General features: G+C 34.2%; 1 protein-coding gene across 2 annotated transcripts in view; it reads right to left on the reverse strand.

Moving 5' to 3' along the window:
• LOC102801881 (fibrillin-1-like) overlaps positions 1-13323 on the reverse strand; it is a 79203-nt gene that overhangs the window by 34429 nt on the left and 31451 nt on the right. For both annotated transcript variants that reach the window (XM_085507005.1, XM_085507004.1), the window contains exons 32-39: positions 12464-12586; positions 12007-12132; positions 9772-9897; positions 4812-4937; positions 4133-4285; positions 3713-3781; positions 3266-3394; positions 1811-1942 (exon numbers count right to left, since the gene is read on the reverse strand). In XM_085507005.1, the coding sequence (XP_085363131.1) occupies positions 1811-1942; positions 3266-3394; positions 3713-3781; positions 4133-4285; positions 4812-4937; positions 9772-9897; positions 12007-12132; positions 12464-12586 (984 nt within the window). The remainder of the gene's footprint in view (positions 1-1810; positions 1943-3265; positions 3395-3712; positions 3782-4132; positions 4286-4811; positions 4938-9771; positions 9898-12006; positions 12133-12463; positions 12587-13323) is intronic.

Raw genomic sequence — 13323 nt, forward strand, 5'->3', positions numbered from 1 at the left:
ACAAGAAGAAAATTTTAAGTGATGTTTCACCAATATCTTGAAATATATAAAAACAACACATTGAACACAACCAAGATCCCACTATGTTTAAAAAAATATCCAAACATACAGGTCAAGTTTCTTTAAAAAACTAAAAAAAAAAAACACCAGGCATTTGAATAAAAATTAAAATTTTCAAAAAGAACATTTCTCAAAACTAAGAATTGAGACCCACTCAAGTCACAGTACACTGACATATGAAGAAATGATTGTAGAAATGTAGTCATATTTAAGCTGTCTCTAATGTAAACAGGAATGTTTTGTAAATTATATAATATTTATTATTATAGATTACAATATAATTGCACACACAATATTCAAACAATAATGGTGATAAAGTCATACTATACTCTGTGATATTTGTTAATAATGGTGATAAAGTCATACTATACTCTGTGATGTTTGTTAATAATGGTGATAAAGTCATACTATACTCTGTGATGTTTGTTAATAATGGTGATAAAGTCATACTATACTCTGTGATGTTTGTTAATAATGGTGATAAAGTCATACTATACTCTGTGATGTTTGTTAATAATGGTGATAAAGTCATACTATACTCTGTGATGTTTGTTAATAATGGTGATAAAGTCGTACTATACTCTGTGATGTTTGTTAATAATGGTGATAAAGTCATACTATACTCTGTGATGTTTGTTAATAATGGTGATAAAGTCATACTATACTCTGTGATGTTTGTTAATAATGGTGATAAAGTCATACTATACTCTGTGATGTTTGTTAATAATGGTGATACTGTCATACTATACTCTGTGATGTTTGTTAATAATGGCGATACAGTCATACTATACACTGTGATGTTTGTTAATAATGGTGATAAAGTCATACTATACTCTGTGATGTTTGTTAATAATGGTGATAAAGTCATACTATACTCTGTGATGTTTGTTAATAATGGTGATAAAGTCATACTATACTCTGTGATGTTTGTTAATAATGGTGATAAAGTCATACTATACTCTGTGATGTTTGTTAATAATAGTGATAAAGTCATACTATACTCTGTGATGTTTGTTAATAATGGTGATAAAGTCATACTATACTCTGTGATGTTTGTTAATAATGGTGATACAGTCATACTATACACTGTGATGTTTGTTAATAATGGTGATACAGTCATACTATACTCTGTGATGTTTGTTAATAATGGTGATAAAGTCATACTATACTCTGTGATGTTTGTTAATAATGGTGATAAAGTCATACTATACTCTGTGATGTTTGTTAATAATGGTGATAAAGTCATACTATACTCTGTGATGTTTGTTAATAATGGTGATAAAGTCATACTATACTCTGTGATGTTTGTTAATAATGGTGATAAAGTCATACTATACTCTGTGATGTTTGTTAATAATGGTGATACAGTCATACTATACACTGTGATGTTTGTTAATAATGGTGATACAGTCATACTATACTCTGTGATGTTTGTTAATAATGGTGATAAAGTCATACTATACTCTGTGATGTTTGTTAATAATGGTGATACAGTCATACTATACACTGTGATGTTTGTTAATAATGGTGATACAGTCATACTATACTCTGTGATGTTTGTTAATAATGGTGATACAGTCATACTATACTCTGTGATGTTTGTTAATAATGGTGATAAAGTCATACTATACTCTGTGATGTTTGTTAATAATGGTGATAAAGTCATACTATACTCTGTGATGTTTGTTACATATAACAATGAGTTAGAGTCATATTATTAGTTATAGCCATGTAATGTTAAACAACTTACCCATGCAATTTTTACCATCATACATATCCATAATCATGTGACCTTCTGGACAGATACAGTTGTAATCGCCGACAGTATTGATACAAGAACCCGCACCGCATAAATAACGGTCAAACTCACACTCGTTGATGTCTGATAAAAAAATTACGGCAAAATTATTAATTTAAATTAGTTTTTATTCCGTGCTAGGTTTTTGTTCTCATGACCAGTATATGTTGTTAACCTAATTTATATCTCAACACCAATCTTGCTCAATTAATCTAATTATTAAAAATCAGTGGTCAGGAAAAAACACACCAAGAAACCCTATGTAGGGTTCTCATATAACACGCTCAACAATAGAGAGTAGTTCTTAATAGCAAGTCTAAAAACATTTTTTTTCCCTTTCATCTTAAGGTCACCACCAATCAGCAAGGTATTTTTCCCCAAAAGTAAATTGTCTTCAAATCAGGATATATTCTCCTCACTAGTACCCATTAAAGTGCTTTAATTTTGACAAATCTCTCAATAATTTGTTCAGTTGTGAACAAATTTAGTTAAAATATTGAGAGAATATTTCAGAATTTTAAGACTTTCACCTTATTTGTCCCCCTTAGAAAAAACAAAACAAAACAAAGGTGAATTTATTTTTAAACCACCCTAAAAATGAATGTCGGGCTGTTTTGTATGAGCACAATCTTCATAAAGTGCACGTCTTTGGTTTGTCAAAAGTTGTTTCCATTATCGAGTGATTGTCTCCTGTCTCCAAGACCTTACGTTTGTTTCCAGACTTGGCGATTACTCCTAACTTGAAGGTAAAGTGCCATGCTGACAGTGAACACTTGTAACTGTAAATATTACAGAAGCACAATTGTTGTAGAGAATTTGTAGATAACAAAAACTAACCTGACCGCTAAAGAAATTCCAACTGGATGCATCTGCGGGCATTTGACAGATATTAATTATTCATGATGTTATTGATTATTCATGAGTGGGTGTGTGAAAGTAAGTGTAACCTTTTAAAGGTTGATTGGATTTGATTGCAGAGATGGATACTTTAACTTTTTTTTAAGTGAAACAGCGATACTTTCATCCATGTTTACTGAAAACAAGTCGATTTAAATGTCCAATGTATATAAGTAGTCTTTCAAAATCGCCGGGATCTCAGAAGTGAAAGGTCCCGTACATTAACATAGATAAGAGATGATGTATACAGCTGCGCTTTGATTTGTTGTCAATGCTAGTCAACATATTTTAATTAGCATAATCACCGTTTTTCACTCTAACGCCTGCAGATGCGCGCATTCAGTCAGGATTTCTACCGCAGTCACGCTAGTTTTCGCGAGGCTAAATTGACAATTAATTATATTTTTTTTGTAAAACAAAAAAGAAGTCCCGACTTTGCCAGTCTACCACGCCTACAATAAACAAGAATTATCTTGCAAGCATACCTTCAATCTTTGTATATATACTTACCAAGGCAAGTGGTATCCATGGCGTCAAGCGTAAAACCCTTGGGACACGTACAGGTAAAACTGCCGAATGTATTCTTACATGTGCCACCAACGCAGAGATTACCATCAAATTCTATACACTCGTCTATATCTGAAATATACGCAACAGAGATTGAGAATTCAGCATATGAATATTCAACATTGGTAGGTACAAAAAAAAGTAGTCAAATTAATGTAAATCCACCATTTAACTTTTATAGATGGATTTACAGATCACATGCCGAGTTCTAAAGACGCATACAAACATAAAATGCATAATAATAGAAAGCATTTCAACAGAGCCCTCTGGTGGCAGCATTTGCAAAATCTTTGGTATTTGTTTTTATTACAATCTCAGTATTCACCTTCTTGTGATATTGTTGGGGTTGGTTGTTTGATGTTAGCTTATTATATATTAAGAAATTATTACCTTCTAGAACCAGAGTAAACTCATTAGGTCTGAAACCATTTCCTTGTGGGCACAGCTGTCTATCTTCAGCTTTAAAATAAAAAAGTTCATATATTCTTAGTATTAAAAAAAATCATTGAAAAATTACAGACAAATAATGTACACTGTATGACCCCTGAAGGTCACACATCTTTTCACTTCCTGGAGATACATGTATTGTTATCCGATACTTGTCAATATTATAAAATTACAAACTACAATTTTTGCTTGCATTGTTCTAGGAAAATAATTTGTATTTAATACTGAATTTGCTTCTCTCCTCAAGTACAAGGATGTGTGACCTGCAGGGTCATGCATAAATTTAACTTTAAGTCAACCTCTAATTGGTGTAATTAACACCAAGTCAAGCAATTGATTGACAGAGCTGCTAAAATGTCTTACTTGAATTTTTTCGAGGACACGGCTCGCAGGGATCACCCCAACCTTCACCTAGTGAGCAGCAACACGCGGCACGGTTGATATTCTGGCCAATTTCGATACTGCATTTTCCAACATCACCACGGTGACTATCATAACACACACCAACCCTTGGATCTGGAACAAAAAATAGATTGAATCCAAAAAAAAAATTATTGAAAATCATTTAAATTTAAAATTTGTTTATTAGTATCATGTAGTACATGCTCTGGGAATATGCACTGTTAAGAAAAAAAACAAGCTGAGAAAAACACTACCTAAATTTTAATTTCACTATTTTTATTTTTTGAGAATTTTTAGTGGGGTTTAAGTTTTTTATGAATTTGTAAAGTGAAACAATACATTCAACTGTAATTTGACATGTGTGTGTGTGAATTAAATTTTAGCAGATTTTGCTTATCAGCGAAAATAGCAAAATTAAAAACAAGTGAAAAAATATGGCATTAACAGTATTTCTTTCACAGACTTATTTATTTGTATTTATTTACGTTTATAGAATGTAAGTTTGTCTTGCAATTTGGCGACTTCTAATCTGATCCATAACTTAACCGTCCTAGATAGTCAGAGAACTCATCAAAAATGTCAGATTCAAAATGGTACAATTCAAACAAATGGTGCATTACATTTCTTAGGTTGTACTCACCAACGCAGCCGTTTTCATCCGGAGCTAGTACAAAGTGCTGAGGGCATATACAGGTGTAGCTGCCAAAATTGTTAATACATATACCACCAATGCAGCGCAAGTCTGAATCATCGCATTCATTGATGTCTAAGAAAAAAAAAGAATTTTATTGTTGCCGATTTTAACTGTGCTGTTGTTCATTGCACTGACAATATATACTGAACACGTTCTCACAGACAGATCATAAGCCCCTTCCTGAGTATAATTTTAGACATTTAACGAGTTGAGGGCATCCTCGGTTATAGGCTCATTAATTTCATTTCAAAGTGCCTTGCGGCCATACACAACATAGTTCGCATCCTTTCTATTCGTGAAACCAGGTTATTTGTCATTTTTTTACTTTTCTGAATAATTCATGTCCATTGAGATCATCCATCGTGAATGGGGTGTGAACGAGTAAACTATTCTTTGACGTGACCTGTTGGCGACCGTGAAAGGTGTTTAAATACTTCCTCCACCCTCAGTTTACCTTTAGAAAATTGTGAATCACTAGTTGTTGGGGGAAAAAATCAATGTTTTTTCGTCGAAATCAGTGGTAACAGATTGCATTTTAACATCGCGGTAATTCATGTCCTCATTGTGTTGAAAAAATACATCAGCAATAATCGGAAAATTCATCAGTGCACACAGCATTTTGATTGGTTAATGAAAGACTTGACCTATTAGTGGTTTCAGGTCAAATCATGGTGAACATTGCTTTGCATCAGGAGTTTGCGCATGATCGAAAATATCTCACAACAAAGATAATGTAAATCCTAGTAAATTGTCCAGCATGTTGAACGAAAGATGTAATTTGGATGATTTTTTGTGGGTGGGGTAAGATGGTTACAATAGTAACTCCTACTCCAAAAACATCATCTTTTCTTAGGTGGTTTTCAGGTATAAGCCCACCCCTTAATTTCCCTGATTTCACATGTTCAGGCCCCTGGGATATAATGCCTGGGGAAGTACAGTATATCTAAATCAGAAATCAGGGTATATTATACCACAGCATGCTTTCTATATATTCTGTCTTAATTTCGTTTTCAGTTAAGTGGCTAAAAGTACTGTTCCCAAGGTTGTCAAACGACAGAGCTATCCTCTACGTTTCAATCAGAAAAAAAATAGGCCAATGAATGACCTGTTGCTCAACGGTTATTGTACAAAAGATTAGTGCTGTATATGACAAATACCCCAAAAGGCAGTGAGTGAGACAATAAAACATAATGCTAAAAGTGGAATTTTTTACAAAAATAACAAATATTCAATAAAATTAGAATCAAAGAGAGCTTAAAAAGGACTCCAGCGTGTTGAGAGAATAACATAACATGATATTTGCAATTATCTGAATTGGAAATACATGTATATACCAAGTTTTGTTGAAATATGTTGAATGGTTCTTGAAATAGCACCCAAATAGCTTGAATTTCACTAGCTGATATGCAAATTAGATAATTTGCATAAATTTCCACCAAAAACTAAATATATCTGAAAACTGCCCCAACACATCTAAGCACCAAGTTTTATTAAAACATATTAAATGGTTCTCAAGATATTACCAAAATAGCCCAAATATTGGCATGTAAATTAGGCAATTTGCATAATTTTCCACCAAAATCAATCATGTCTATACACATTTAAATGAAATATCGCCGAACAACCACACAAAGTTGTCAATGGAATAATAAACATGTATGCCTAACACCAAAGCATTGGAAATAGTGGTTAGTTGAAATTCCATTTTTAACCAAAAATGGCAAAAATATTTGCCAAGAGAATTAAAGATATGGCCATGGAATGAACAAATCTAGTAGATGTCAACACAAGGTACATACACACCAAGTATCAAAGCATTCAGGCTACCGGTTTTGAAGAAGAAGTCGAAAATAGAATTTTTGACCAAAAATTACCATTTTAAACAAGTCATTGAAAATGACACAGTCCCCGTTAAATTTTTGAAAGTTCTCTTTGTGCTTGTCATATTAAAGCGGAGGGGTTGTCATGAGCATGTCCTTGAAACTTGAGTTCCAAGTGGCGTATACAACAGATTGTTTATTTACATCAAAACATGTGTTCCTTGTAGTAGTAATATGGCCAAAAATAAAAACAGCCGTTATTTGGCCATCTTTGATCTGATTATGAAACACACTGATATGTATGATGTGTATGATGTGCCAAATACGAATGAAAATGGTACATAAATTGTGGAAATATAGTAGTAAGGCCAAAAAGTCAGATGACTGTCAATCGGCCATCCTTGACCAGATTTTGAAACAAATTGTCATGGACATGCATCCTAACATGTATAAGTACATGTATATGCCAAATTTGGTTGAAAACTGACAGAGCACTTCCAAGATACCGCATAAAAAAACAAAACAAGATGTCTGCCAGTTGACCATCTTTGATCCAATTGCGAAATTAATCGTCATGGACATGTAACCTAACATATATAATCTATGTACCAAGTTTGAATGACAACTGACAAAGCATGTCCAAAATACAACACTTTCAAAAAACAAGATGGCTGCCAGTCGACCATTTTGAATCAAATCGCTAAACCACTGCATGTGCATATGTCCCACATAAGGTACTAGGCACATGCAAGGAATGAGCGGAATCGGTCCAAAAGATTCTGAAATATTACTGTGGACAGACGGACAGACACACGGACGGACAGACAGACTCAGGAACTCACGGACGATCGGGGACATGTATCCTAACATGTATGATCGATGTAATAAATTTGAATGAAAACTGACAAAGCGTGTCCAAAATACAACATTTTCAAAAAACAAGATGGCTGCCAATCGGCCATTTTGAATCGAATCGCTAAACTACTGCATGTGCATATGTCCCAGATAAAGTACTAGGCACATGCAAAGAATGAACGAAATCGGTCCAAGGAATTCTGAGATATGACTCCAGACGGACGCACGGACGGAGACCGAATTATAAGTCCCCGTTTTCGGACTTCATCCGAACGGGGACTAAATATTCGCCAAAATTAGGAAATTGAAAATTTCCTTACTAAATTAACAAAACCGATAGAGGACAACCCAAGGAACATGCACTATCAATATCAGTACTGTACACCACTTAGTGTCATAGTAGCATAGAAGAAATTTTTGAGTTTTGGGGGCTAATTTGCATAATTTTTGGCAGATCGTCTTCTCATGAACAAATTACCATCTAGACTCATCAAGGCATCCACACACCAAAAATCAAGTCAAAGGATTCAGCGGTTTTTGAGAAGAAGTCATTGCACAGACAGACAGACAGACAGACAGACAGACAGACAGACAGACAGACAGACAGACAGACAGACAGACAGACAGACAGACAGACAGACAGACAGACAGACAGACAGACAGACAGACAGACAGACAGACAGACAGACAGACAGACAGACAGACAGACAGACAGACAGACAGACAGACAGATAGACAAGCCGGTAGGCTGGTTGACGATCCGCTCCGCTCAAAAACAAATAACATGTTTTTGACTGTTTCCATGGTGGGACATAAACATGAAGCTAACGTCAGTTTATAACTAAATGGGCTCGTATACAAAGTTCGCAAAAGCCATTCAGTCTTTAGAAGTCACTTAGTTTATTCAACGTTCAAAGTTGCGCTGGGATACAGCGTCACAATGTCGGCGCCAGCGATCTCCTACCAGTGTGCAACGTAGCCAAAATAAAAATCATGGTCATTTGAACACTGCTATTACAAAACCACAGTCAGCCGGCATCGGTGTCGCTGGGTGTATATGATAGAGGGAAGTTGTGCAACCAAATTTGCCGAGTTCGCAGTTTTTCGCCGATAAAAAAATAACTAAGGGAAAACTCACGGTTTTTCAGCATTTTTGTAATAAAGACATTATTCTCTATCAATAATCCGCGCAAAACAGGAAAATTTCTACTTATTCTTGTGTTTTTTTTGGCGTTTTTCGAAAAACCTGCGATTAGGCTGCGAAAGTAGAACATTCTGGAGGGGGTGAAAAGGAAGAGCATCGCCAGGCGATGGACACGGGGCTCTATGGCAACGACCGCAAACGTATCATGTCCAGCCATTGGTTGGCCACATATAGGTCAAAATACGCGTTCTATTTTTACGCGTTAAATTTGTCTCTTCCCTTTATCATATACACCCAGCGACACCGACGCCAGCTGACTGTGTACAAAACTGGTAGGAGGTAATACATTTGGGACGAAAGTATTCAAAAATCAGTTTTTGGATGTTGCAATGGCAGTGGTGGGCCAGAATTTTTTTCCAATTAGTGACGGCACAACCTACCTGTGAAGTATGAACAAAACCAGCCGAGCCGAAAAAATCACAGAGGAGTTAAAAGCCGTTGCTGGTGAAAAGTTACCCAAACTTTGAGGTCAAATTTATCGGTAATGAAAAAAGATATAAAAAATTCAAATAGTAACTTTGTGCCCACACTCAAGCTGAATAGAATGCGCTATGTCAGAATTGTTTTATCCCAAATTTGTGGGAGGAGATACATTTGGCGCGAAACTATCCAAAAATCAGTTTTTTTGCTGTTGCTATGGCAACAGTGGGCCAAAATTTTTTTCAGATTTTTCCTAATAACTAGGGTGAAGGTGTGACCTACCTGCCAAGTTTGAAAGAAATCGGCCAAGCCAAAAAAATCACAGAAGAAATCATACGTGAAAACACTGGAAATTTACACACACAGACACACCCATACACACACACACACACAAAACAACAAAAGTGATTATAAGGACAATCCTAGCGGAGCGGATCGCCAATAGATAGATAGATATATAGATAGACCAACGACAGACGCAGGACAGAAACCCATCCCATAGGCTCAGCGGAGTAATGGTCCGTTGAGCCAAAAATTGTGGTTTTGTTGGTCATTAAGATTCCCATATAATTAAAAAAGCTGCTCTATTAAGTCGAACAAAACTAACCTGTACAATTTCCGCCACCGTCATCTAGTTGATATCCTGGTTGACATTCACATTTAAAATATCCCGGCAGATTGATACATTGTCCATATACACATACATTATGAAATTGTTTGCATTCATTGATATCTGGGGAATTAAAAACAAATATGTAATATAGTGATTTTCATAAAGGTATGAACGTTTTCACATTTACATAAAAGTTTCAAATGACAGTTGAAAACAACTTTAACATTCATGTTACTGTGGAATACTTTATTTTCGCTTGAAATTTATTTTCACTATTTTCGCTGAAGGGATTATCCCGAGAAAATAAAATCCAGCGAATACATACTTTTTTTTCAATATTTCACATTAAACTCATCAAAAATCAGTGAAAATAAATTGCATGAAAAATGCCCAAAAAGACTTTTCAGCGAAAATAAAGTATTCCACAGTACTATATAAATGATCAATGATTGAAGAAAACCTGCAAAGACTCATGGGTAATGGGCAATAAACAGATTTCTACAGCAAGTGAAAGCATCTTCTTTGAATTTGAATGAGCAAATGTTTTTAATTATAAATATTTTATAAATTTCAATAAAAACATCCATGCCTTCATGAAATAATTCACTGTATAGAAGAAAATGGCGGCAAATATTTACCACATCCTTTATATTCTGATATTAGGTTAGTGACAAAAAGGGCACGCATATTGGTTACCATAGTAACAAATACTTTGTGGACTCCTACAATATTTAGCTTAATTCCCATTGTGGAAAACAGCTTCACGTTTTTCAGAGAATTTTAAATTAGTAATTCGAATCACTAAATGTCTAATGCTGGAAGGTTTCTATAGCAACAACACTTGCGATTCAAATTTAAGATTATCATAATCATTTGGCCATAATTGGGGTGCTACTTCTTCATCACAGTCAGTTTGTCTATGAGAAGGAGTAATTTAATTTGTGGTTGTATACACAGCAATGAAATGTCAAAAATCTACATTCAAAAACTTCCAAAGTTAGCAGTATAACTTTACACTGAGTATACAAACGTGAATTCAAATTTGGCACTACTGAACATTTTACTGCACATGCACGCATTGCATTATGGGATATGTCTTCTCATTATATAATAGAAAACTATTGTACTGGAAACTGACTAAATATCAATATTTTGAAATATTTTCAGGATTCATATCAATGACAATATACAACTTTTTGATCTTCACTGATCACAATTTTGACCATTTTCCATGATATTTAAGATTCTTGAGTCTTGGAAAGTTGTCCAGTGACTTTAATTGATACTCCTTATCGGTATCCTGATAGGATTAACTCATAATAATAAAAACATAAACAAGCCATGCATGGCAGATATATACTTTTGTTTATAGTAATATAGTTGGAACATAAACATGTCAGAAGTATGGATCCGAAAGATGATTAATTATGATGATTTTTTAACATTAAAATGATTGACATCTTGTATCTGATCCTCAAACGAGTACTTCTCCATATTGAGAAATATTGCTCTGGAACAGTATTAATTAAAACAAGATTGCCATAACATGATGTAAAACGAATAAATAAAATTTGAACATAATCAGTCAAAGCATATCAGAGATATGGCGTGCATCAGGGACCCATAATCTATAATGTATGTACCAAGTTTGAACAAAATCCATCCATAAATGACAAGATCCAGTTCAGGAATGATTTTTTAGCACAAAAATAGCTGCCATTTGGCCATTTTGAATATCTATGTCATGATGTATAATGAATATATCAAATTTGAACAAAATGAGTCAAAGCATGGCAGAGATATGGCACTAAAACTGCATTCATTAAAACAAAATAGCCATTTTAAATCAGATCTGAGAAATAAAATTAGGTATATCAAGGCGCCATAATGTCCAATGTATGTACTAAATTTGAACAAAATCCATCGATAAAAGCTTGATTTTGATGAATTTTTAGCACAAAAATGGCCGCCATTCGGCCATCTTGAATCAGATCGTGAAACAAATTGATGTGCATATGTATAATATTATGTGTGAAGCATGTGTAAAGTTTGATTGTGATTGGTCCAGGCATGTCTAAGATACACGTCCTGACGCACGCACACACGCACGTACGGACACACAGATGCATGAAGGTCAATCCAATCCACTAAAAAGTGACAAATAATCCTTAATTCAGCCCCAACCTCATAACAGTCTAATAATTGGAGTATAAGGCTAAAGGAATATACCTTCACAGCTGCCTAAATCTTCGGTAGGAAAAAAACCCATGTCACATTCACATGTGTAACTTCCTGGCGTATTCAAACACTGCCCGTAATCACAGAGATTGGGATCCAAAGCGCACTCGTCCAGATCTGAAAATAACAAATCCATCAATAAATCATAAACTTAAATATACAGATTAAAATGGATCAAAGATAACTAAATCTAATTCAGGTATCCCATTACTGTTATTGGACACTCATGTCGGGGGGGGGGGGGTCAGTGATTCAGATCACTATTATCTGATGTTGATTGAAACCTGAAGTCAATGGAAAATTAAGTTTATATAGTTCAAAATTAACAAGGAAATTATGTAGAAATACATACCAGTATACCTATTTGCAAAATGTATCATTCAAATTTTGGTTGAATCAATTTATGATATATCTTGACATTTGAGATCCAATGATATCAACAACATACCGAGACAATTGAATCCGTCTCCATTGTATCCAAGTTGACACTGACATCTGTAGGATCCTGGTGTGTTCATGCACTCTGCTTCAATATGACATGTATCTAAACGACTTGTACACTCATCCACATCTAAGAACAAAGGGAAAACATCTTACATCTAAATAATTGCATTTTCAAAAGCTTTTTAATGATCAAATTTATTATGTGATCAAGATGTTTTATTTATTTTTTTAAAGATATTTTTTTATTGAGTCAAATCTATTAAAAAATACATTTCAGTTTCACATAAATCTCATATGAAATATTTTTACATAGTCAATACAGTCAGAAATTTACCCCTTTTCTTAATATGTGCATTTAATTTTCTTTTTTTGTTGGCAATAACATATTCAGTGTTCTGAATATTTTGAACAAATGGTTTATGATGTTTGAAATGTGGATTTTTTTCTTTACATTTGCGGATATAAATAAAACGCTTAGTTACCAATAATAAAAAATTAAGCAACAATGACTCATGTGGGTCTCCCAGCAGAATTGTTTCATCAGATAGAGTATTTCTTAACCCAATATGTTTCCCCATCGCTCAGAAAATGCCTTCCAAAACAACTGAACAGGGGGAAACCTTATCATAAGGTGCATAATTTTTATTTGTTTTACTAAATTTTCAAAATATGAAAATTAATATCTGCTTAAAATAAATAGTTTGTGCTGGAGAGCAAAAGATTACCTCCCCATGCTAGAATATCTTGTATTATCTTGTATCTTGTATTATTCATAGTTACATTAAATGATTTAGTGGAATTTGTGAAGAACAACATTTGGTGAAAATTACAGTGACTCAAATTCTTCAGGACCCTCAGCGAAGT

This window comes from Saccoglossus kowalevskii, chromosome 13, assembly GCF_978046115.1.
Source record: "Saccoglossus kowalevskii chromosome 13, keSacKowa6.1, whole genome shotgun sequence".
In the NCBI taxonomy this organism is placed as follows: Eukaryota; Metazoa; Hemichordata; class Enteropneusta; family Harrimaniidae; genus Saccoglossus; species Saccoglossus kowalevskii.